Source organism: Triplophysa rosa, linkage group LG18 (assembly GCF_024868665.1).
Source record: "Triplophysa rosa linkage group LG18, Trosa_1v2, whole genome shotgun sequence".
NCBI lineage: Eukaryota > Metazoa > Chordata > Actinopteri > Cypriniformes > Nemacheilidae > Triplophysa > Triplophysa rosa.
In genome coordinates, this window is record NC_079907.1 from 1,094,207 (window position 1) to 1,117,971 (window position 23,765).

At 40.0% G+C, this 23,765-nt stretch overlaps 3 protein-coding genes across 3 annotated transcripts; all 3 read right to left on the reverse strand.

Moving 5' to 3' along the window:
- Positions 1–326: 326 nt before the first annotated feature.
- Positions 327–7,336, reverse strand: trim16 (tripartite motif containing 16). Its single transcript, XM_057359255.1, has 6 exons — positions 6,707–7,336; positions 4,411–4,506; positions 3,065–3,298; positions 1,960–2,122; positions 1,785–1,880; positions 327–1,612 (listed from the first exon to the last, which is right to left on the reverse strand). The coding sequence occupies exons 1-6, from the start codon at positions 7,289–7,291 to the stop codon at positions 1,035–1,037; spliced, it is 1,752 nt and encodes a 583-aa protein (XP_057215238.1). The 5' UTR covers positions 7,292–7,336; the 3' UTR covers positions 327–1,034.
- Positions 7,337–8,207: 871 nt separating this feature from the next.
- Positions 8,208–16,929, reverse strand: fads6 (fatty acid desaturase 6). The gene is made up of 6 exons (XM_057359467.1): positions 16,545–16,929; positions 14,859–15,025; positions 13,687–13,867; positions 13,311–13,495; positions 11,149–11,328; positions 8,208–10,655 (listed from the first exon to the last, which is right to left on the reverse strand). Exons 1-6 carry the CDS (start codon positions 16,792–16,794, stop codon positions 10,506–10,508), a joined length of 1,113 nt encoding a protein of 370 aa, XP_057215450.1. The 5' UTR covers positions 16,795–16,929; the 3' UTR covers positions 8,208–10,505.
- A 952-nt stretch (positions 16,930–17,881) lies between these two features.
- On the reverse strand, positions 17,882–23,709 carry ush1gb (Usher syndrome 1Gb (autosomal recessive)). Its single transcript, XM_057358806.1, has 4 exons — positions 23,538–23,709; positions 20,517–20,964; positions 19,883–20,437; positions 17,882–19,801 (listed from the first exon to the last, which is right to left on the reverse strand). The coding sequence occupies exons 1-4, from the start codon at positions 23,699–23,701 to the stop codon at positions 19,517–19,519; spliced, it is 1,452 nt and encodes a 483-aa protein (XP_057214789.1). The 5' UTR covers positions 23,702–23,709; the 3' UTR covers positions 17,882–19,516.
- Positions 23,710–23,765: the final 56 nt, after the last annotated feature.

Below are 23,765 nucleotides of genomic sequence, written 5' to 3' on the forward strand. Positions count from 1 at the left end.
GTCTGTGTGTGTGCGTACTTGTGTGTGTACGTGTGTGTGTGTGTGTGTGTCTGTGTGTGTTAGTACGTGTGCATATTGTGTGTGTGGAGTGTTTTGTATGTGGGTATGTCTGTCTTCTGTGTTTTCACCTTTTTCTTGTTTTTACAGGTAAAACTTTAATTGTTTTGCTTATAGTCAATATGTCTCATATACAGCTGCTTTGTAATAATGAAAATTGTAAAAAAGCGCTATATAAATAAAGTTGAGAGTTGAGTAATAAACATAACGTGTGAATGTTTCCTTTATATTAACTAAAATATAACAAAATATTATATTATTTTACATTCTTTTTATTATATTATATGACATTCACCTACAACACAAGAATAAAGCATTATGCATATACTTTCCTGTATACTTTGTGACATAGACTGGTAGAACCAGTTATGGTAAAACAGGATCAAATACTCAATGTAGCAGTTTTAGCTTTTATTTGCAGTGACGTGACGTTTCTTATGCAGACACAGTTATTGCCACAACTCACAGAGCAACAAAATGTAACAATATAGCAGTGAAATCCATAACATACAGACTGAAAACAAAGACAATAGAAATGTGTCTGTCCTGTTAACCCATGCATTACCTGCCCCCCCCATATAAACTCTATAGGCCTACTGCAATGTGCCTCTGTGACACAATCTCTTGTGCAATACTACTGCATAGAAACATGGAGTGTTTTTTATATATCTCATGCATTTAACTGTTAATTAAAGACATTTTGTGAAGTGTGATAAATATAGATACAGAAATCGCTAATAGATATTAAAAAATCTTTAGTTTTATATACAGTACAGTATGAAGCATCTTGTATAATTGCATTATGGCAGTCATAAAACTTCAGTCAAAAAAAGTTTGATCCCTTACGACCCTGTTTGCACCAAGTATTCACATTCATCCCAAATGTGTCTCCTAGTGCATATTAGTGCATCCCAGATACAGAGTGTAAATGGGACCTACGAGGTGGAAATGACATGGATGCAAGATGAAAAAGCAACTTATGGAGAAGAAACAGGGGAAGGAGTTTTCAGGGTCAGCGCTCCTCCTGGTTCCACCAGAAGCACGGTATTCTCCTTCTTTGGAAGCCAGAACGCAGGGTAGAGAGGCTCTCGAAACTGTGCCTGGTACTGATGGATGAGGGCCATGCTGTTCTCCACGTCGTAGAACGTCAGGACACCTCGAGAGTAGTCCACGTACACGCCGATCCGTGTGGCTTTAGGAACGCTGAGAGGCGTCTCCACGTCGCTGTGCCATGCGGAGAAGCTCCGGCCGTTCCATTGCAGACACCAGGAGAAGTTGTTTCCCGTGATGCAGCTGTTGCTCTCAGAACCCTTGCGGTCGATGCTCTTGTACGTCAGGCCCACGTGAGTGCCCTCTCCTCTCAAATCCACCTCGAAGTAATGCCGGCCCAGGTAGAAGCTCTCGACCGTCAGCACCTGACGACAGTGCTCGAAGCGCTCGGGCAGGTCAGGATAGCCGTGTTGCCACGGCGTCGTATTCGTGACCTTCTTTTTCTCTTCTGTCAGACGCAGGAACTGATGCGCCGTGTCTGCATCCAAGTTTAGAGGCGTGCTGTCTGTAAGAGAGGATCAACAACATGTGATTTAGCAGGTGAGTTTATTCAAAAGACATTCAAATGAGGAGGAAGCAAATTGAGAAAAGCAGAAACATCCTGCTGAAAAAGGCCAGAATGAATTGAAATACTGTTTAGGTTGGTTTCGACTGGTCTGTTACAGGTAAATACTCACATTTGAGGAAGTCATCTCTGGTGTTTGGGTTTGGGATTGACATGTTGTGTTTAGCAGCCATAATGGCATAAACGGTTGTCTTTATGCCCACATTTTCTGAAAGATGAAAATGTGTTATTTTAGCCACATTTCACAGTACCACACACATATGTTTAACGTTTGCTTGTGTGCTCACCCTTTTCTTTAAGTTTGTTGTTATAAAATATCTGCAGTTGGTCACACATCGCTTTTGTGGACTCTTTTACAACACGACTGAACGTCTGGAGACGATCCATGAGGCCGATATAAACACCAGGTAAAGACACATCAGTCGATTCTTTCTTCCACTCTGAATACTCCTGAAAAACACAATATTAAGATGAAAACGCAATGCTGGTGGGAAAATTTGAGACTATTTAGAAAGTAATTTTTAACATGATTATATGAAGATGGTTACTAAAGACATAAGAAATAAATGTGATATTTTATTGTGACAATAGAGCACCTCAGAGATAACCCGGAAGTTAACGCCGCGCTGGTTCCCTCGAACGAAAGCCAATGCATTTTCCCCATAGACTATTGGAAGATCGCAAAAAATAAACTCTGTGATTAACAAATGTTCATAATGTTTACACATTTTGTCTATCAAGATAATCTTTACAGATTAACACAATATTTGCTGTTTTTGAAGCCTAAATACAATCGGCAGAAGTAAAAAGCTAACACGATGCTATAAACAGACTACACTATGGTCGCTCGATATCAACGTCACCACCACCAAACCTCCGACAACTTATTCAAACTTAATTAAAAATGTGTTCCCTGATAAGTAATTACTCCGTGAATGAATCCCCAACAATGTTTTTAGAGATTTGTGACCATGTTGCATTATTTGTGAGATTTACATGCACGATGACATGGAACGTCCCTGCCAAATAGTCGCTTTTAGCATCTTGTTAACAACCTCCGATTTTAAGACACAATACGGCTTTAAAAAAATCACAAGCGGGTTATAATTGGTGTGTTTTATGTCATAGAATAAAACGTGTAAATATTTAGCGGTTTTGTTGACCACAGACCTCATTTCAGTCGATTTTCCAAAAACCCATTCAAAGAACCCATTGACTTTGGGGCGATGGAACCGGAAGTGCTAAAATGCTAACTCGCTTCCGGGGTTCGCATACAAAGATACATCATCTCTGCGGTACCCGATTTTAGCCCGGAAGGGATACAGCTACCTCCACTGGGCATGCACACTTCAATACTGCATAATTGTTTTTGGAGTGTTGAAGTCTTCATACCTGAAGGAAGCCAATAGCACTTTTGTTCTTTGTTATTTTCTCGATCTGACTCTGAGTTTTCTTTAGTTCAGCACATCGCTGTTCCATATGAACTCTGATTCCTTCGGCCTGTTGCAGAGCCTGACGTTGTTCCACATCTAAAATCTCGTTCACATCTCTCTTGGCCTGTTCCACGGCCGACAGAAGAACATTAAACTGCTCCTCGATCACTGTCTGCACCTCCTTCACAGACGCCTGAGGACGCAAGAGACGTCATCCAGCATTTTCACATCATATCAGCAAAACAGTTCCTGGCTTTTATCTGATAGACGGTCAGCCAGAGGAAAAGGCTTGTTCTTATGCAAGGTGTAATTCGGGAAGGAAGGAAATACCTTTGGATAAAATCCAAAAATCTTGTGTATTGTTTGAAAGCTGTTTGAAAAGACACTATTCTTACATGGAAAGATCAATGGAGGCTAGAAAGCCAATCAATCAAATCTAATGCAATGTCAAACGTGTACGAGATCATTCAAATACATTAGTGACCAATGTCTTGATCCAAGTTTGTGTTTGTTTCATTTAGAATATTTGTCTTGTATTTTATTAAGTTAAGCATTTTGTACTATTAATAACATAAACATTATTGACAAAAAGACCTGCAGGTGACAGCCTGGAGGAACTGCTGAAATGACAAACACGTATCCAGTTTGACATGGAAATAGCTTCATCTGGATGTAAATTGGGTTGCACATTGACATAAAGGCATAGCTCAGCCGAAAACGAAAATGTTATTCCAAACCTGTATGACTAAAAATGTTTTGAAGAATGTTGATAATAAAACAACACGGAACCCCATTGACTTCCACTATATGAACACAAAACCACGGAGACATTTCTCAAAATATCTTCTTTTGTGTTCCACTGAAGAAAGAGTCACATACAGATTTACAACCACACTTATAATACTTATAATTTTGGGTGTACTATCCCTTTAAAGATAGTACACAGAGAACACAGAGAAAGATATTTGGAAGAACGCTTATAACCAAACAGATCTCAACACCCATTGACTCCCAAAGTAGGAAAAAAACAATGGTTGTCAAAAGTGCCCCAGAACTGTTTGCTGTCCTACATTCTTCAAAATATCTTCTTTTGTGTTCAACAGAACAAAATAAACGATAAAGTAAAATTTCCTACTATGGGAGTCAATGGGAGGCGAGATCTGTTTGGTTATAAGCATTCTTTGTATTCATCAGAACAAAGAAGTTTGTACAGATTTGGAACAACTCGAGGGTGAGTAAACGATGACAGAAGTTTCATTTTGGGTGTACTATCCCTTTAAGACCATCAGACAGAAGTTGTTTTACCTCTATTGTCACAGTGTTGAGCTGCAGTTTGTTGATGGCGTTGTCAGCCGCAGTGATGGTCTTTAACACATCTATCTGTTTGTCCTTAAGTTCCCTCTGAAAACACATATGCTTTAGTTTGAAATATGAAATTACTCAACGTAATGTAATGCCAGATGCTGATTCATATGCTGCATCATGTATGGAAATTGAACTGAATCCAGTTTCTCTTTGGATCGGTAAGTAATCAGATCGGCTCTCCATTGTGCTCGTCTTGTTTCGTTCTGTTCAGGCTTTGCTTTGCATTCCACAGACAGGTTCAGACAAACCCAGTGGAGTTAGAGAGGGTTATGTTACTGTTGTTCTATATGCATCTTTCCTAAAGGAAACACCTGATCTGACACAACAGAGCATGCTTTCAAGTGTGAAACCAAAAGTCAGTGTTTTTCCTGTAAACCTGATCATCACCGAACAGTTTTACTCTCTGTAGATATTTACAGCACCAGAGTTATGAAGAACATCATCCTTCACTTTCAGATTGACGCTCTCCGGTTATAACACGTTCAGAAATCCTCTCGGGATGGCCTTCAGAACTGAACACATCTCACGAATGAAAGATAAAGGCTGTATCAACAGTCCAGTTCTCATATGTCTATGCCATTCTGGACACAATTGCGAGCTCACACAATGAGACGTAAAGGGCGTTGATGTTTTCTGAATGTTACTAACTTGCTGCAGTGTTGTGGATGTTTTCTTTCATGGCCAGGATCCTAAGACCTCATTGCTAACTTACAAACCCTTTCAAATAAAGGTGCCACGATGCCATGAAGAAGAAACATTTTGGGGTGTTTGGTTCCGTGCGTAGAACCTTCCTGATTCACAAAAGATTCTTTGAAGTGAAAAAAAAGATTCTTTAATAAAACTTCACCCGAATGGCTCTCGGAACCAACAATGGTTCTTCTAAAACCTTGTTAACATGCTGTGATACAACAAAAAGTATCATAGATATGACGTCTGTGTAATCCTATTAGTTGAGAATGAAACCTTGAATGTTGTCAGTCATTTTTAAATCTTGTTCAAAGTATTGTTGCAGTTGTAAACCCAGTATCATCTATCGTATCGTTTCATTTCTACTCACATAGACGTTTACTGAAGGGAGGATTTGAGCCATAAAGCATCTAGATGGCAGAAGATCAGAGAGACTTGTGGGTAAGATCTTTTCGACATAGTCACGCAGAAAACTCCAGAAACATCTGCATAGCAACTGCAACCTGTCATCAATGTGAAAACCAGCGAAAGACTCGTCATCTCTGAATGTGTGTGTAAAGCGGTCAATAACCTCATGATTTAAGAGCTTCGTTGTTGTCATAGTTTCTCTTTATTACTCAGAGGAGGAGATTTTCCTCTGGATGTAACTTGACATGTAGGGTGTGTTAGTTCTGTTGTCTCGAGTCTTCCTGTCTAGCAAAGCTGTCGGTCAACATTGTTGAACACTTGTGTCGTCTACGTTGTGTAATCCAGTGTGCGGTCTGATCCAAAACTCAAAGCATCCCATGAACATGTCTTAAAATCCCTCAAGGACACACCCTGCTCTACATGAACAACAGATCAAACAATCTGTAACGTGTTTATTCAGTTGAGAGTTTGAGAACTGGTGGACAAAGTTTTCCCAACATTGCGGAGAGGTTACAAGAATCTTTATATTAAAGAAACTGTTGGCTTGTGTTGTCTATATGATGTTTTATGAAAGTTCTCTGTGCATCTCGTGATATTGTAATACGCCTCTGGTCATCACATACTTTCATTGTATGGAAAAGAGGAACAATATAAGGTGGAGTCAATGAGATTTAATATCTTGATCAGGGTTAACGTTTACAGGCTCACGATGGCTGAATTTAAAGGCTGATAAATGTATGTTTTATTGGCCTTGCATGAAAAGAACCTTGGTGAAATGGTGACTTTAAAACGTCAATCAACTTGAATCCTTCTCACAGAATTTCAAGAAGACGTGCCTAAAGAAAATATTTGTTATACAGACACAAAACCTTTCAGTAATCTTTTGACGTTCATATTCCTTACACAGTCCTCACAACTTCTCTTAACCACAAGCTGCTTCAGTTTTACCAGAAATATTTCAGATGGTTATCATTCTTGGGTGTTTTTAATCTTGGATAGACGTACAGAGTGAGTCTCGTCTCTCCCTTTCTCTTCTCAAGAAAAGCTGATCGTTACTGAATCAACGTCAACATACTAACGTTACTGAAGTTAACGTTACTATAAATATAGGAAGGATCTGAGACGCGTGTGTGTGCTGTACCTCTATTTTCTTGCGTGCCTCAGTGATGGGAAGCGTGTTGTGTCTGCGGTGCTTGTCCGTCACACACTCCTGACACACGCAGCAGGTGTCTGCACAGCAGAAGAGCTCCAGAGGACAGCCGTGACTCTCACACGTCAGTCTCTCGATGTCTCTCAGCGGCTCCACCAGCTTGTGGCTCTGAAACTTCACGTTCTCCAGATGTGGTCTGAGGTGAGACTCGCAGTAAGACACCAGGCAGGTCAGGCAAGACTTCTTGGCCCGACTTGGCCGGTCAATGCAGGAGTCACATAAGACATCATCCGGCCCCAGCACCTCCTCCGGTTCCTCTTGAGGTTTCTCAGGGTCTTCAGATTCCTGAAGGTCCTCCTGTATCTTGCTCTCTTCTGTGGTTGAACCGTCTTTGTCTCCATCTGACTGGATCTCCGTCTCTTTCTCGGATTCGATCAGCGGAGTTCCATTCTCTTGAGTCTTCTCCTTCTCTGTGGGTGTCACGTTGTCTTTAAGCTCCTCAGAGTTATTCTCCTTGAGGTTGTCTGAACGCAAGCTGCTCGCAGGCAGATCTTCCACCAGCTCCTGGTCTCCCATGACTGCTCACCGTCTGTCTGTCTTGAGCTTTGACTTAGTTAAAGCCAAGCCCAAAGTATTAAGAGGTGAGTTGGAGATAACCACTCCCCCTGAAACTCAAGCATTGCCTCATGTTTACCCTCCTACTAATACAGCCTGAGGCAGGGGGTGGGGCTACACAGGGATGTGGGTGGAGTCAGTATGCAAAGCACGAGGACATGTGGTTGCACAACTGTTGTGATGGCGAAGCTCATGAAGTTACAGACCAAGGTTTTAAATCATGGTGGTGGTGTGGTTTAGTGGTAAAAGAAACACAAATGTAAATCCTTATCACTTTAAATATCAGCAAACTACCTTTTACTACAGTCACATGCATACAGTGGCGACAGTGTTACACAATAATGTAGGGCAATGTTCACTGTTGCAAGAGCTGGACTTGATTTTAGGGGATAGTTCTGTCATCACTTTCTCAGCCTCATGTCATGTGCTTCTGCAAAACACAAAAGAAGATATTTTGAAGAACGTCGATAACCAAACAACACTGAACCCCATTGACTTCCAACGTAGGAAAAGAAAACACCGAGACATTTCTAAAGATATCTTCTTTTGTGGTACACTCAGAAAGAGTCATATACAGGTTTTAAATGACACGAGGACGAATGAATGCTAACAGAATTTGTATTTTTGGCTGAACCTTCCCTTTAAACAGGAAGAAGAGTGAGTAACAGTTCCGTGCTGCCATCTGCTGGACAGAAAGGTGTACACACAGAAGATCGGCACAAAAAAAACAAAAGCTTCATAAAAAAATGTATTTACTTAAATAATTCCACACAGGCGATGATGTGTTTTTTTCCATGAACCACACATCTTTACACAGAAATTTAAAATGAACATCTCTGATAAAACTTTTTCTCTGCATGTTCCAATATTCTTCCTGACGTGAAACACAGAGAAGATTTTATTTTCGCACATATTTAGCATGTAATGTGAACTGATGCTAAAAAGAAATACTAAAAAAAGCCAAAACACCATTTGAAATCTGTCCACTGTTAATTTTGGTTTATTTTATTATAGCCCATCTTCATAGCCTACATGTTTTTGGACAAAGAAAGCAACATCCGTTCTCTCTCTCTCTCTCTCTCTCTCTCTCTCTCTCCCACACAAACACATCCGTATGCATTGGCCATCGCAATTACATTCATTTGTTTTTTTAAATGAGTGATTACAGACCATACAGACACAAACTCACAACCTCATCAGTGCAGACACATTAAACACTAAACACACACTCACCTTCCAAAAATATGAATAATAACAAACACATCTGTAATGTATATTTACATTTATAACAGTAAATAATGGGTACATTGAATCAGCTCTGTACAGCTGCTTGCTTTATTAACATTATTTTGAATGCACTGGATTAGATTGTAAAATAAAGGCCCGGTTTCACAGACGCGGTTTAGCTTAAACCAGGACTAAGCCTTAGTTGAATTAAGATGTTTATGTCGCTTTTATAAAAATGCCTTAGAAAAATACATTACTGGTGAGCATCTTGAGACAAAACAAGGGCATGGATATATTTTAAGATATTTCTGGGCAAGATATATTCAGTTAAGACAGCTCACACATTAATTTTAGTCTGGTAGCCTTAAGCCTCGATTCTAAAAAAATATATTTTTTGAATGTGCTTGAAATCTGCCCTTTTAACATTGCGTTACTACATGTATGTGTAAGATATTCTGAGTTTTTTAGCATGTTGCCAAGAAACTAGTTACTAGGGTATTATAAGACTTTTTTGCATGTTGTTGTGGGGTTGCCAGGTGTTCGTTCATGCTGAGATATTCTGTGTGGTTAATTTCAAATGAGCCAAAGGGTTTATATCAAACAGTACATCATGTTAAACATAAAACATTCATGTTGATTTTTAAAACATTATGGGATGAGTATGGGTTAAGAATTTGAACAAACCTTTGACCACAAATCTGAACAACAGCGAGGCTTGCCTAAGCAAACATCACTAACAGCTCTGGGTCAACACAAAAGCCTCTTTGTGTATTTGTCTTCTGTATAGATTAACCTATGGTATGTGTGTTCTATAGGTAAAATTGTTGGTTCTAGTATTCTGGTGTTCAGACTGAAGCTGAGAGCAGATCAGGGGTCAGAGGTCATGTTCAGTTAGAGCTACACCCTTAAATGTAAAGGTGCTTCACGATGCCATAGAAGAACCTTTTTGTCTAAATGGTTCCATAAAGAACCTTGAACATCCAATGAACTTTTATGTTTAACAAAAAAGGTTCTTTGTAGCGAAAAAGGTTCTTTAGATTATAAAAAAGTAAGAAAGAGACGGTTCTTTAAAAAACCTTGGACTGAATGGTTCTTTGTGGGACCAAAAATGGTTCTTCTATGGCATCACTGAGAAGAACCTTTTAAGCACCTTTATTGTAGTGTACAGTACTGTGACTGATCTGATGTCAGCACACACACAAGGATTATTACAGCCAATGATGTCACTGCATATAAATGTGACATCACACAACACTTCTGTGATTCATCCTCACCTAACCTTCATCCATCACATCTTAAAGTGAGACCGCTTGTTAAAGTCGACACTGAGCTCATGAGTTCTACTAAAGTCATGTGAAATTGAATTTGATTTAATCCACGTTTAGGCTCGTGATTCACTGGCGCATGTTATCCGTCTATCTGGTCTTACATCAAAACTAGCTCAACATCACTTCACAGTTCAATCAGCTCCCGGGGCCGAATTCACCAAACTGTTCTTAAGACAAAACATTAGATTGTTCTTAAGATAAATTATAGGAAGTTCGTAAGAATGTTCCTTCTTAAGAAGTTCTCAAATATTTTCTCATCTTCATATTTTTCATAAGAATAAAATGGCATATGCTTCGTAAATCAATCTTGAGAAAAACTGTAAGAACTGTCATAAGAAGTTTTTCAGGAATTCGAGACATTCCTACATTTTTTCTTCAATTTAAATTTAAGAAAATAAATGGCAGTTTAGAAGACTTTTCTTCTTAAGAATGTTTTGTAAATCCCTCCCAACAGTGCATTCTTTTCTTCTTTAATATCTTGTTTCGCTCAGAAATCAGCAGGCCGTGAACATCATTTCATGTTGACTTTCATTCTAATGTTGAACTTATGTGCATGTGTGAATAACATTTGGAAAAGCACAATACTAAAAATGTCCACATTCTCATTTATTCTGGACTCATCATTGAACTCCCACCAGCTCAGTGATGGGAGGAGCGAACACCATCAGCTCCTGATACTCATGAAAGAACATAGACAGACGGGAGAAATAACCGTCCTCCTGATACGGCAACTTCTTCTCCTTTAAATACTGAGACACTATGGGCTTCACCTGAGAGAGACGGAAAGAAACAAAGAGCATGTCGGAGAATCATCAAACACGTGATTTCTCATCATATTTTACTTAAAAAAAATTGTTTAAATAATTGTTCTTATTAATGTGTATCTTGTATCTCAATATTTCGTTAAAGCATAAGAGTGCTGGTCAACTTTGTCAACACAGTATTCAGTGTGTTTCTTGATTTCCTGAAAAACAGCTCATTTGACCATCCGAGGTTTTGGAAAGACAGCGATGATTTGATTTGTGCGTTCACAGCATCATTTTATTTTATTCTTAATATTCTGTTTGTTGATGTTTACTCAATTTGAACTATTACAATTTAATATTGTTACTTTACAGTTTATATTTTTCATAAGTTATGCAAGTACAACATTTTCAGGTAGAGCGAGAGAGAGATGGTTGTTGATTGTGGAGTTCTGACTGCACTTTTGATTTGTAAGTGTAAACGCACACACGCACGCACGACACGCGCACGCGCACACACCTTAAGGCACATGTTGTCAGACAGGTATGGAAACAGGTGATGCTCCACATGGCAGTTAATGAGGGAGTGGCCGAAGGTCCAGTCCAGCAGTGGGTTTCTGGGAAGGTTCAGCACGCCGTGGGTCATCTGATGGATCCTTTTGGGTCGACACGCTGATGAAAACATGGGCAGACCGATGTGCTAAACAAAGACACAAAACAACTGATGAGCATAAAACAGCATAGTGAGACACATGGTTGTTTTAAAGAGTAACTATTGTCCTTAAAAGTACATTTCATGCAGTATATAATGTTGCTGTGTGTGAATGTAAGCAGTCTGTAAAGCCGAAAGTGAACGAATAAAGTTATTGGCTTGGGAAAAAAAGGAGTCGACTCTGAATCACACGAACGAGTCGTCTGTTGCTCTAATTTCAGTTCCGGGTCAGATTTGCGATGCTGCACACGGTAGACCAATCACAGCAGACTAGACCATCTGACCAATCAGATCAGAGTAGGCTGACAGAAAGGAAGGATTAGACGGATGAATCGCCGAGCGAATCATTTGCGAGTCACTCAAGAAGTGAGGGGATAATAACTGCATATTATTAGAAAATGAAAGTGTTTTAATACCTTGTATGTACGTAAACTTGTTGTTGGACACTCCATAAACCAAAGTAGGACCTTAAAAATCACAAAATATTTACTCTTTAAGTCACGCATAGTCTATCCACTTAAAACTTGGATCAGAATTTTAAAACAGAAAATACTTTATCTTTAAAAAAATGAACCCTTAGTTAAGTGTGTGATGGACGAGGGATGTAATGTGTTCTGAGCACTCTGTGAGACGCCACAAACACCACAGGGGTCACCACATTCAAACAAAACTGAGACGGACACACAGGACAAAAGCACATGTGCTTAAAGGGATAGTTCACACAAAAATCTATAATTCTTCCTCGTGTGGTTGTAAACCTGTATGTGAGTCTTTCTTCAGTGGAACAAAAAAGGAGATATTTTGAGAAATGTCTCAGTGGTTTTGTGTTCATACAATGGAAGTCAATGGAGTTCAGTGTAGTTTGATTATCAACATTCTTCAAAATATCTTCTTTTTTGTTCTGCTGAAGGAAGACACTCATACAGGTTTGAAATGACATGAGGGTGAGTAAATGATGACATTTTAGGTGAACTGTCCCTTTAACGTCCTGGTATCAGTAACTGAGCGTTCTCGCCAACACAAAGAACACGCACAGTTCTGGGGTCTCAGGGCTCATAACCGCCCTTTAAAACGCTTTAAAGCAGCAAAAATACCTCAGAGGATCAACACAAAAGTACAATCTCTCTTTATTCTGCCTGGGAAAATCATGCGTGAATTGTTCTCTGCTTTCTTCAAACACATGAACTCTATGAACCTGTGAGCAGAAGAGGAGAACAAAGCCGTATTCAGTGATACCGGGGGGAGAGAGAGAGATTGAAAGAGATGTTGAATAGCCTTAAAAGTGAGTGAGAGAGAGAGAGAGAGAGAGAGGTGCTGGTTAGAAAAAGATCATTTCTGTTGTTAGTGGTCAGTGTGGTGTACCGGCTAAACAGAACATTGCTGCCATTGGTTGCACATATAAATAGCCCCGCCCTAAACTCACACCATTGGTTGCGCCAGAAGCTGGTGTTTGGCTGCTTGAAACCGTTAAAGCAGCAAAAGTTTAGAAAGTGCAAACTTTTCTCTTTAGGCCTGCCAATGGCTCACTTACAGTCATCTCAGCACGTTACGCAGAAGAAAGTATTTTACAATTGAAAAATTGAACCTGTCAGCTTAATAAAGCACTCAAGCTCAGGTTACTTCAGAGAGATCGATCCAATGAAAAGTGGACTGCAGGAAACATGAAATAAAAACTAGTGTCATCCCGGCTAACAAAAATATGTTCTAAGAATGTTTGGCTAACATTCCCATTACAATATGACAACGTTAATTTCTGTGTTTTTTTACGTTCCTCTTTCAATGTAGGAATATTGTTTCGCAATGACATACTGTTGCTAAAATGCCCTTTTAACATTCCCGCAAGAATGTTTTTTTGAGAACATTGAGAGAACGTTCTGATAACTATTCCTATTACGATTCTATTAGCTTAGCTGTAGGTTTGCACTCACAAAGTTGGGTGCTATTGGTCATCGGATGTGTTTGTGTTTTACCTGAAAGATGTTGACATGTATGTAGGGAAGAGAGAACATGGCTCGACACAGAAGCATGACGGCCAGCGCCGAGCCGCAGGACAGACCGGACACACATCTGAGCAGATAATACTGAGAGAAAAACCCTAAACAAATACAAAACACTGCGCGTGCCATCTGAAACGGAGACTGACCCCTCAGTTGACCTGCAACACACATAAAAACACAACAGAGCTAATGTGCAGATGATGATGGTGCGCAATGAAAGTGAAAGGGGCAAACAAAATGTTATGTAGTGATGGGCAAGGTCAAATCTGCTCAGCTCAAGGTCAAAGAGAAAAACTCATTTGACCAAAGAGATTTTACAAAAACGCCAGAACACACAAGCGTCTCTCACCCATGCCAACAACAGGAGTGATGATGGGCACTGCTAGCGGGGCGATAAACAGGTACACGGATCGAGGCAGGAAAGGGATTTTCCAGGTGCTGGAGTCTCCCAGACCGATGACATTTGTGTGAGCGTGATGCATCTTCACGTGAGCCTGAACACCCGCTCGAGCAGAAAACGACCCGCACACCTGACAACACAACACAACACACACACACACACACACACACACACACACACACAATCAGACACAATTCAACATTTACATCACGCATACAGAATCAGACACATAATAATATTACTGTCTGAATAATTGAATGGAACTGAATATTAAATGCATGAATTTGAGTTCAAATGTATGAAATTAAAACTAACACTCCAGGCAGGTGGATAAAACGGAATCGGCTCAGTTACAAGCCGTCAGAAAAATGACATTGAATGTTTATGTCAATATTGCGAAATGTGTCCAAGACCATCCAGAGAAAATCTGACCTTTTGTACAATATCAAAAATAAAAAATAAACTATAAATGAAAATTTGATATGTGATCTACAAATTAACAACTAAACACACCCTCTCCTCATAAACCCCACCCACCAAAAACATCTCAACCAATCCAAACACACACAGTCAGCATTAATCATTGGCTAAAAAGCTCGGTTTAAATAAGGGACATTTTAAATTGACAAACATTGTGGATTTTTGGACCCCACTGTCATGTGTGCACGGACTGAATGAAATGAACTTCATTACTAGCACAGATCAAAGGAGGTCATTTAAATTCCCGAGATGCTGGAAACCTTAAATCCGCTTGATCTCAAAGTTAGTTTATGAGAAGTTAATCTCATAAAGCACATTCTTTTCCTTCACTCTTTAATATGATGCGGGTTGGGTCAAATATGGACAAATGGGTTAAAACAGTGTTCTGTCATATTTTCATTTAGTTGTGTGGGTTTACATTTATTCATTCGTCAGAATGAATTTTATCCACTTTTATCCAAAGTGACTCACAAATAAGAAAATCATTTATCAAATGATTTTTAGCAAAGCAATGTTAAAAAAGTGGTTTACAACATGTCACATTAAAAAGGAAAAAAATGTGCTGGTATTGTTGCTTCTGGTGTAAATCACCAGAAATATGTGGTGAATATATTGGCCAACAGAAAATGACAGCATCTCACTTCAATGAAGAAAACAGCCCAGAATTCGGTCCAAGCTGGAGATTCGCTGAGTGCACCGTGACTGGCCAGGTGTGTCCCTTTAACGGTAATGATGGCGTGAGCCACGCCCATAATCATCAGACCCAACAGGAAATACAGCGGCTCAGAAGAACCCAACAATAGAAATCCTGCAGACAGACGAAACCAAACAAACACGTGACTCATGACGAAAAACAGTTCGGCGAGAACAAGATTTATGTTTTATTATTAAACAGATTGTTGAGGTCCTGAATGCTGATTGGTCAATACAGCTTTCCAGCTGAGATAAAATATAGTAACAGCCATTGATATGTATATGTAGATGCCGCCAAACATGTCCGCCATCTTGGAACAGTCAACATTTTAATTGCTGTGAATCGATTTCCATTTTTCAGTTTCCAAAAACATTGTACCGCATCTGGTTGTAAAATTCAGCGAGAAATAAACTCCAAATGAAGTGGGATAAGCTTACAAAAGCGTGAATTTGTTGATTTTTATGAACAAATCTTATGATGATTATCAAGCAGCTAACATCTAATATTTTGTAATGCAGTGATAAAAGGCATGTTGTTTCTCCTCACATCCTCGCTGGAGCGGTGTCACTGGTTTCTCCCTGAAAGATGAGTCAGATCTAAGTGCTGCGGGAAACTGGATCTGCCCAATGGGAGGGGAGCACCCAAACCGAACCGGTCACCACGACAACCACGCCACAGGAGTGCTGCAGCAATTTGAACGTAAACTAAACGGTCAGCGTCACGAGAGTCAACAAAGCTTTAATAAAGCTGATCTGTGTGGATCACAAGTGCATGAACATTTTGGCAAAAAAGTTTTGTTAATAGATTTGGGTTGAATTTGTATCTGTTATAGCGAAAGTCAAAGGGAAGCTTGACCTCATAAAGCGGTCACACCCCTGAACTGAAAGAATTAAGTAAACAATGCATTTTAGCTGAAAAAACACTCCCTAATAAAAATAATAATGACACACTATACAGTCATAGACTAACAATAACACGCTCGAGTGTTACCCAGACTGAACATCTCTAGTGTGGTTTCAATGATATCAGCTAAATCTAACGTAGTCACCAACACATTTCTCACACATAACTGCTGACTGACAGACTATAAAAGTCTGACAAAGGGGTTCGTTTTACAAAAATAGATTTTAAGACTTTTTTTGCATTGTGATAGTTTTTACAACAATTACATTTTTTTAGAGCAGTTAAGATGACAAAATTCTTCCTGCTATAATGAATTTTCAATAAACAATACTGTAGTATAATATTATATTTAGTAAACGATAGTAAACTTCCAAGATACTATAGTGTTTTTGAATTTTACTAAAGTACAATTCACTACAGTTAATAGGCCTACTACAGAATACTATATTATACATTAACCAAGAGCATTTATTATTATAATACAACAGTAAATACTAACATACAGTATTTTTAATGATCCTTTTACTACATTATAATCAGCGTAAATGTCAACAAATACAGTAAACACCATTTTAAAACTATTCATCCCTTTTCTGCATTAAAGAAACGATCGGGAGATTTTTGCATTAGGCTATAACAATACGCAAACAAATATAACAACACAATTTCTGTGCAAATGATCAAGTTTCTTCTAAAACACGCACATGTATGTGGATCTGGTTGTGTGTACCTGCAGGTAAAGAGAGGAAAGCTGTGGTCAGGACGGTGCAGTCCAGTCCTCTCCTCTCCCACCAGCTGCTCTCGCGCACACTCTTCTGCACCAGTCGCGTGAGCTCCATCATCAGAGTCTCGCGCTCCGTGTCTGCGGGCTTCGCGAGCACGTGCCCCGCGTCACCGTCCCGTACAGAGTCCCGGTGTCCTGTGCCATCCCGGGACACGCGCTGTCCGGTGTCTCTGCTCTTCACTGAATTGTTCTGCATTTTCTCGAGCTCAGAGGGGCATGACACACTTTCACACTTGCTGTCCTGCCCGTGAAACGAGGTAGCGCGCGACTTAAGTGCTGACTGCGCTACAAGCAGCCTCTCTCTCTCTCTCTCTCTCTCTCTCGTTCCCAGGGCGATACTTTTGGCAGGAGCGCGCGCAAAGTGCTGCAAGGGCCAGTGCGTCGTCTTGAATCCCAAGAACACACTCCGTAGCATGCACGCGGGCGCGCACACAGACATAACATGATTTTAAGGTAAAAACTTGCTAGAAAACGTCTGTAAAAATACAAAAAAGTAACGTTGCAAATGAACTAAAACTTACAATTTTGATACATAACACTGGCTATTATTCGTAACCGTGCATTTTACTATATAAATCTCCTATACCTTATAATACACGAAATTGTCACCATAAAGGTGGTAAAATGCACGGACACAAATTAAACTATTAAATCATAAACTTGTTTTACGAAAATTTAACAATTTTGTTTTACCAGCAATTTATTGCGTCAATAAACGTAAGGAAGTTTAGTACGATAATCAACATAATGATTATGAACAATTTGTGAGCCTACCTGTTAAAATCCAACTAGTGATTTATTGATGTTTTCTATGTAAAACCATCCTACATGACTGGATGTAGATCTCACATGTAAAACACATTCTGTGAAAAAATATATTTACGTTTTCAATCTGCCCAAGATTGAAATCATAGAGAAATTAATAATCAAAATCAAACTTTGATAAATTATAAATTACATTTTAAGACTTTAGCCTGGATGTAACAGACCGGGTCACATTTGCTCGAAATGGTTAAATCACAAAATCAGGCCTAATAAACTATATTCACAGAAATGTTCTTGCATGCTTTTACTTCCCTTATGGAGAGTGAATTGATTACGATGTGTAATGGTTTTAACTACAAATATCACTTCTGTGCCTTATAAAAGCACTTTCTCATCAGAGAACAAAGGAAGAATGCAGCTAAAGAATGAAGGGTCAGAACAGAAGGGTGGGAAAGGAGTGGGTGATTCTACTCTCAAAAGTTCAAATAACGTAGATAACTACAAGTCCTTTCAATATTCAACTTGTTTATTAACATTTTGCCACAACTTTTCACTGAATACATTGGCATTTGGCGACCCAAAAAATGAAAAAGTGCCGGGACACATTTTAGCCCAACATAAAAAAATCCTAATTCTCATTAGTGTACGCAAAACATGATACTCTGTTATTTAAATGGCAGTATTTATACATCATGATAGCGACATTAAAATGTCACCTAGACCCTTAAAATGGACTAGGCATAACAATAAATAAATATAGTCATTTATGAAACACCAGCAGGACAGAATTCTTATGAACTCGTCTTTCGGGAATGGGACCAAATCTGAGCAGACTGGCAAGAGAACTGTAGACCAAAAGTAAAGGAGACAAATTAAAACTTTACACTAAGATAAAGTGAAGAACAGGGTAAATATGTTAGCCACGGGTGGGTGGGTGTGTTTGCTTGTATGAGTGTGTGGGATAGAGAGATAAAGTAACAAGAGTTATATCACCTTTCAGTAGGTCAGCATCTAAAACCTGCAGCACAGCCCCATCATAAAAGAGCAAAGACCACAGAGTCCAAAACAAATAAAGCTCCTCCACAAAACTGTACAGATATGAAACTATACAAACACTGTGTGTGTTTGTATAATGCATGATCAAATCAACATGAATGTTGTTCTAAAAGGGATAGTTCACCCAAAACTGAAAATTCTGTCATCACATCCTTATCCTCATGTCATTTCAAACCTGTATGATCTGCAGAACACAAAAGAAGATATTTTGATGAATGTTGATAACTAAACAACCCCATCAACTTCTGTTGAATGAACACAAAACCACCGAGACATTTCTCAAAATATCTTCTATTGTGTTCCACTGAAGAAAGAGTAACATACAGGTTAAAAATCGCATAAATAAATAACCAAATTTTTGGCTGAATTACATTGTTTTTCACAGCTACATATATTTCACATGTTGTAAAAACTATGTATACTTCAATTGATAAAATAATCAGTAATAGCGATTGAGCTTTATCTTTAATGAAACCAACATTTTAGATACAACATTTTCTGATAATGTCTAAACTTGGTTTGCTTTTTTTGATGAAGGACTACTGCTTTTGTTTCTCTGCCATTTTCTGAATGATTTTGCTGTAACATTCACAAGCATGTAAGTCAACAGACAGAGATCATTTTTATCATGGTTTTGGTCTCATGATACTTTAAACATTTATATTAATTAACAGTGGAAGCATTTCTTTTGCATTGAAAGGAATTAGAGGGGCTGTAGTTTTCCTATCAACCACAAGGGGGCACAATTGTGTTTACAGGGTCACTTACAGACGTTTGAGTTCAATTATATATTTTTTATGTACACAGTGAAACGCAAACAGACATGTATGCAACAACAGTCTGTTCCAAACCTCAATGTAAGCTGCTTACATTTACAGTATGTTGATGGCATCCTGACCGGAAGACTGCTTTAAAAATAAAGTCAGCATCATTATGTTACCTTATAAGATATTCCATCCAAATTCTGAGGTTGTACTGTATCCATCTTTAAAGGTGAAGGCAATCTCAGAATGCACCGTGATAAAATAAATCAAATATGGCAGATGATAAAAACATAAATATACAGTATCTCATTGTAGACAACTCGCACATACTCGTCACAGCACAGTGTCCTGCATGTCACCTGCTCCGTCCAGCACGTGACTGTGTCTGCCGCATGCGCCCAGCAGTTTTTTGCGGGGTCCTAGAGGAATGTGAATGCTGATGAGGTCCTGCTCCGAACACAGGAGCAGCGCATCCAAGTCCAGTTGCTCCCGATGGAAGACGGAGAGAAAATCAGTCAGACCTTGAGATGCCAAAAACACTTCCAAAGGTGCCGACGAAGGCTGCTGTTCATCATCCTCCTCCTCCAGACCCAGATCTCCTTCCTCCCACGGCAAATCCTACAGGACAACGCCAACCCAAAGTCAAACCAACAGATTCACACGAGCCGATTCAATGACTCGGAAAGATGATGTCTATACCTGTAAGTTTCTCTCCTGGAGACTCAGCGAGCTGCCGACGCTGACCTCATCTAGACTGGGTGATCTGAGTGGCAATCTCCCTCGTAACCGGACGTTGGGTGCCCGTCCCACTGGCTCGCTCCCGGCCACGCTGCCTTCATCCCGTCCCATGCGGAACAGCCCATCGGTCATGTAATTCCGGCGGAACACCATAGTGCCGAGTCCCGGCCGGTTAAACAGAGAGTCCCGCCCCGAGTCTGTGCTAATTTCAGAGTATGCAGCGTCATACAGACCGGGGTCACTGAGCGCTCGGGAAACCGTGTCGACGTCATCATCTTCATCCGGTTTACTGGAAAACATGTTACGGATGTTGAGTCTGGGGTTGGACTGCTGCCGCGGGCTGACGTACGTACCCTGCTTCAGAAACATCACATCGTTGCCCAGCTGGAGACCAGAGAGGGAGCGAACGCTCCTCCGTCCGTCTTCGGATATCTTGAATGTCCCGTCTCCTTGTTTCTTCTTCTCGAGGCGGCGCTGAATTTTGGTTTTGCCTCTTGCTGTGGACTGAAGCGTTGCCTGTGGATAGTCAGGGGTTATTTAGTATTCATTATTAAGCTTTTATTCAATTCTACACCCCGGCAGATAATAGCTTTACCTGCGAGTACGTCGTGGAGTCAAGGGTGTTGAACTGTGGGATCTTGCGGCTCAACGTGCTGCTAAAACTGCTGTAGCTCATGGTGTCTAGCGCGTCGGCTGCAGACGTCTCTCGCAAGAAGCGCTTCTCCATGCGCTCGTGATGCCTGCGCTGGAGCTTCTCGCAGTTCTTTATGCGTTTCTCGGCGTTACGGAAGGCACGTTCCTTCAGTTTGCTGACCAGTTTGGGGTTGATGGTGATCTGCTTGGCGGCGATGGAGTCCAGGTATCTCACGCAGTCCATGTGACCTCTGCTGGCCGCCATGTCCAGCGGCGTGTGGTAGTAGTTGTCCAAGCACCACACGTTTGCACCGAACGACACCAGAAAGGACAGGCAGTTCAGATGACAGTTCGCTGCCGCCAGGTGAAGGGGCGTGTTTCCCCAAATATCACATTTGTCCGGATCTCCTCTGGAGGCGGAAAAACAGAAACAGAGTTACGGCCATGTCCATTATGGATGATATGGATTTTGCAATTTTTAAAGAGATAATTCACCCCAAAATAAATCTTTTGTCATCATTTATTCACTCTCGAGTGGTTGGATGAAGAATGTGAGATGGAGTACTTCATTTAGACTATTTTATGTCACTGCCTTAACTTGAAAATAAATATACTGTGAACACAACAGTTGCACATATGAAAAAGAAGCATTATTTTAGTTTTTGCATGACAAATTCAAATGTCTACTTTGCTGTTAAAAACCATTTCATGTCAAGTAATTCAGGTCATATTCTTGTCAGTAATTTGTGAGAATCGTGTGTTCAGGTGTGAGTGCATGTGTTCTGGCGTGTGTTAAGGTGTTAATCTGAATAAGTAACATGATGCTTTGGAGATCCACTTACCAACTGTAAAACGTTACATATGCATACACCCGCCAACACATCGTGCAAACCGCGTTTGTGACTCACTCCTCATGAGGTCATTCAAAACTGTGTAGCGTGTAACATGTACATGCGCCTCCAACACCAACCAACCAACCAACCAAACAAAACAAACCAACCAACCAACCAACCATCATTTTAACACATTTCATGCATAATGTATTCATATTTCTATGTGTTTTTGGCTGAACGTTGAACACCCAAGAGCACAGCATGTCCCGCTGAACACACAGTATGTGCTAACATCACATCCATCCATTTTTATTAACATGTCAATGTCAGTTTTACTAATATGGCACTAGGTTAATAAAACATACGGTGACCAAACACGTGTATTACAAGGGTAAAAGTGAACTGTAATACATAACCGATTCAGGATTAGGAAATACGAAAATAAGTATACGGTAAACAACAGAAAAAGATTAAAAAGCCGACTTAGAAATGGCCAAAATCTAATAGACTTGTACCAGCCACCACAAAAGCTTGATCAGCCATGTGTTTAGATCAGTGGTTCTCAAACCTTTTCATTGTAACGCCCCTTGATGTAGGATGCATCGCTTTGCGGACCCCCCAAATGAAGACTTATTTCATTAAACTTAGAATTTTAAATCATTCAAAAACATACTCACAATACTGGAACATTCATTATTTTGGTTTGTTTGATGGCATAACACTAATGATACGTTTCTATATTTCATAAAATACCGCAAAATCTGTGCCCCTCTGGATCCATCTTGGAGCCCCCAGTTTGAGAACCACTGATTTAGATCACGAAATCTAAACATCACAACACATTAATATGGCGTCTTCTACCCTTACTAAAATCTCGCGTGAATAAATGTATTGTCCAGGACTACTCAAGTGTCACGGGATTAAGTTGGTACAGAAAGCAAAAATGTGGCGTCGACTGTGCTGACATTCAAGTGGAAATGTCAACAGCCAGAGAAACAGAGAGAAGGAATCATTCATCATGTCGACCTTTAAATACTATAAAACTTCTCTGTCTCTCTCTCTGTTCGTGAGCCCCTATTTAATTAAGACACATTTACGGTCTTATTGTGCATCATACATCAGTGCGACACGTTGCTTTGAACCCACCCACCGAGGAATATCGGAGAGAGTAAAGTTAAGACAAAACGTGTTTGGTCTTCAGCGATCAGGTTTGGTGTTCCGGTGTGAGATGTGTAAGGGACTGATGCAGAACGCTGATTAGAGAACAGAGAAGGTGATCACAGAGCAGAACATTTAGCTTCTATTACTAAGCCTGTCATGAGATAAGAGGAAGGTTATTTAGATCTCATTACCTAATGACTTGCAAATAAAACGCCGCTGTACTCGCCTGATCCAGGTTGCTTCAAACATCAGATATAAATACCAAACTCTGCTATAACCCACAGCAAACATACATCATTCTCCTGAGTGACCTTTACTTCAATTAGTCCGAGGCTGTAAAATTCAAATGAATTGAATTATATATAAAAATCAATGCATCAGCGAGACTGGACAAGTGGGTAGAGAACACTGAAGTGTTTTGAATCGCGTGAGAGTGTATTATATACAACATTAATTTAATCAAATATAACATGTTCGGGGTTTGTTCTATAGGCACACGACAGAAATAAATGCATTGATTTTCCTGCAATATCATTGAATTTAGTGAACTGGTCTGTACAGTAGACATGCACTTCTATTGAACTGGTTTTAATGCCTGTTTTTGTTTTCAATAAACCCAAACTGAAGCTTTACAGATGTTGTACTGGATAACAATCACATTCTTGGTTCACAGAGTTAAAACTCTCTTTTATGTTTTTATTACTAGAGGAATGCATGAAAAGAAAGACTTTGGTTTTATATAAGGACAGCAGAAGTGACCAGAGCAATAACTGTAATGTCTATGACGCAAGATGAATAAATGACAGCACTATGCGAAGGAACAGCTGATCGTCCGAACAATGGAAGACCAGTGATGTCCAGGGCCGTTCCAAGTGAAAATGACAAATACATTGGCGAAAAACTGTGCTGACATGTCAGAACAAACATGGTTTCCATCTGATAATGTCAATAAATCAGTTGTTAAAATGAGTTTAAGGTGCATGACTCACCCTCTCCCCACCACCAGCCGGAGCGCGTGCAGGTTGCCGTGGTGCGCGGCCCACAGCGTCGGCGTCATTCCGTCATCATCCGGAGCGTTGAGATCTTTACGCGTCGCTTCTTTCAGCAGCTCCAGGTGGCCGTCCCGAGCCGCCCGGTGATATTTGTCGTTCATGGCGGCGGCTGCACGCGTTCTCACGGATCACTGATGCTCATTTGGCGCGTGTTTTCCCCGCGGG

Bases quoted from the DNA above. Each gene is read 5' to 3' on its own strand.
- trim16 (XM_057359255.1), bottom strand. From the start codon at position 7,291: ATGGGAGACCAGGAGCTGGTGGAAGATCTGCCTGCGAGCAGCTTGCGT. The intron at 3,299-4,410 runs GTAAAACAACTT...TTGCGTCCTCAG, and splicing joins TCAACACTGTGACAATAGAG to GCGTCTGTGAAGGAGGTGCA. The intron at 1,881-1,959 runs GTGAGCACACAA...TTCATCTTTCAG, and splicing joins CAACAAACTTAAAGAAAAGG to AAAATGTGGGCATAAAGACA.
- fads6 (XM_057359467.1), bottom strand. From the start codon at position 16,794: ATGCAGAACAATTCAGTGAAGAGCAGAGACACCGGACAGCGCGTGTCC. The intron at 11,329-13,310 runs GTAAAACACAAA...GTCTTTGTTTAG, and splicing joins TACATGTCAACATCTTTCAG to CACATCGGTCTGCCCATGTT. The intron at 10,656-11,148 runs GTGTGTGCGCGT...CGTCTCTCTCAG, and splicing joins CTGACAACATGTGCCTTAAG to GTGAAGCCCATAGTGTCTCA.
- ush1gb (XM_057358806.1), bottom strand. From the start codon at position 23,701: ATGAACGACAAATATCACCGGGCGGCTCGGGACGGCCACCTGGAGCTG. The intron at 20,438-20,516 runs GTAAAGCTATTA...GACTATCCACAG, and splicing joins ACTCCACGACGTACTCGCAG to GCAACGCTTCAGTCCACAGC. The intron at 19,802-19,882 runs GTATAGACATCA...GTTGTCCTGTAG, and splicing joins TCCAGGAGAGAAACTTACAG to GATTTGCCGTGGGAGGAAGG.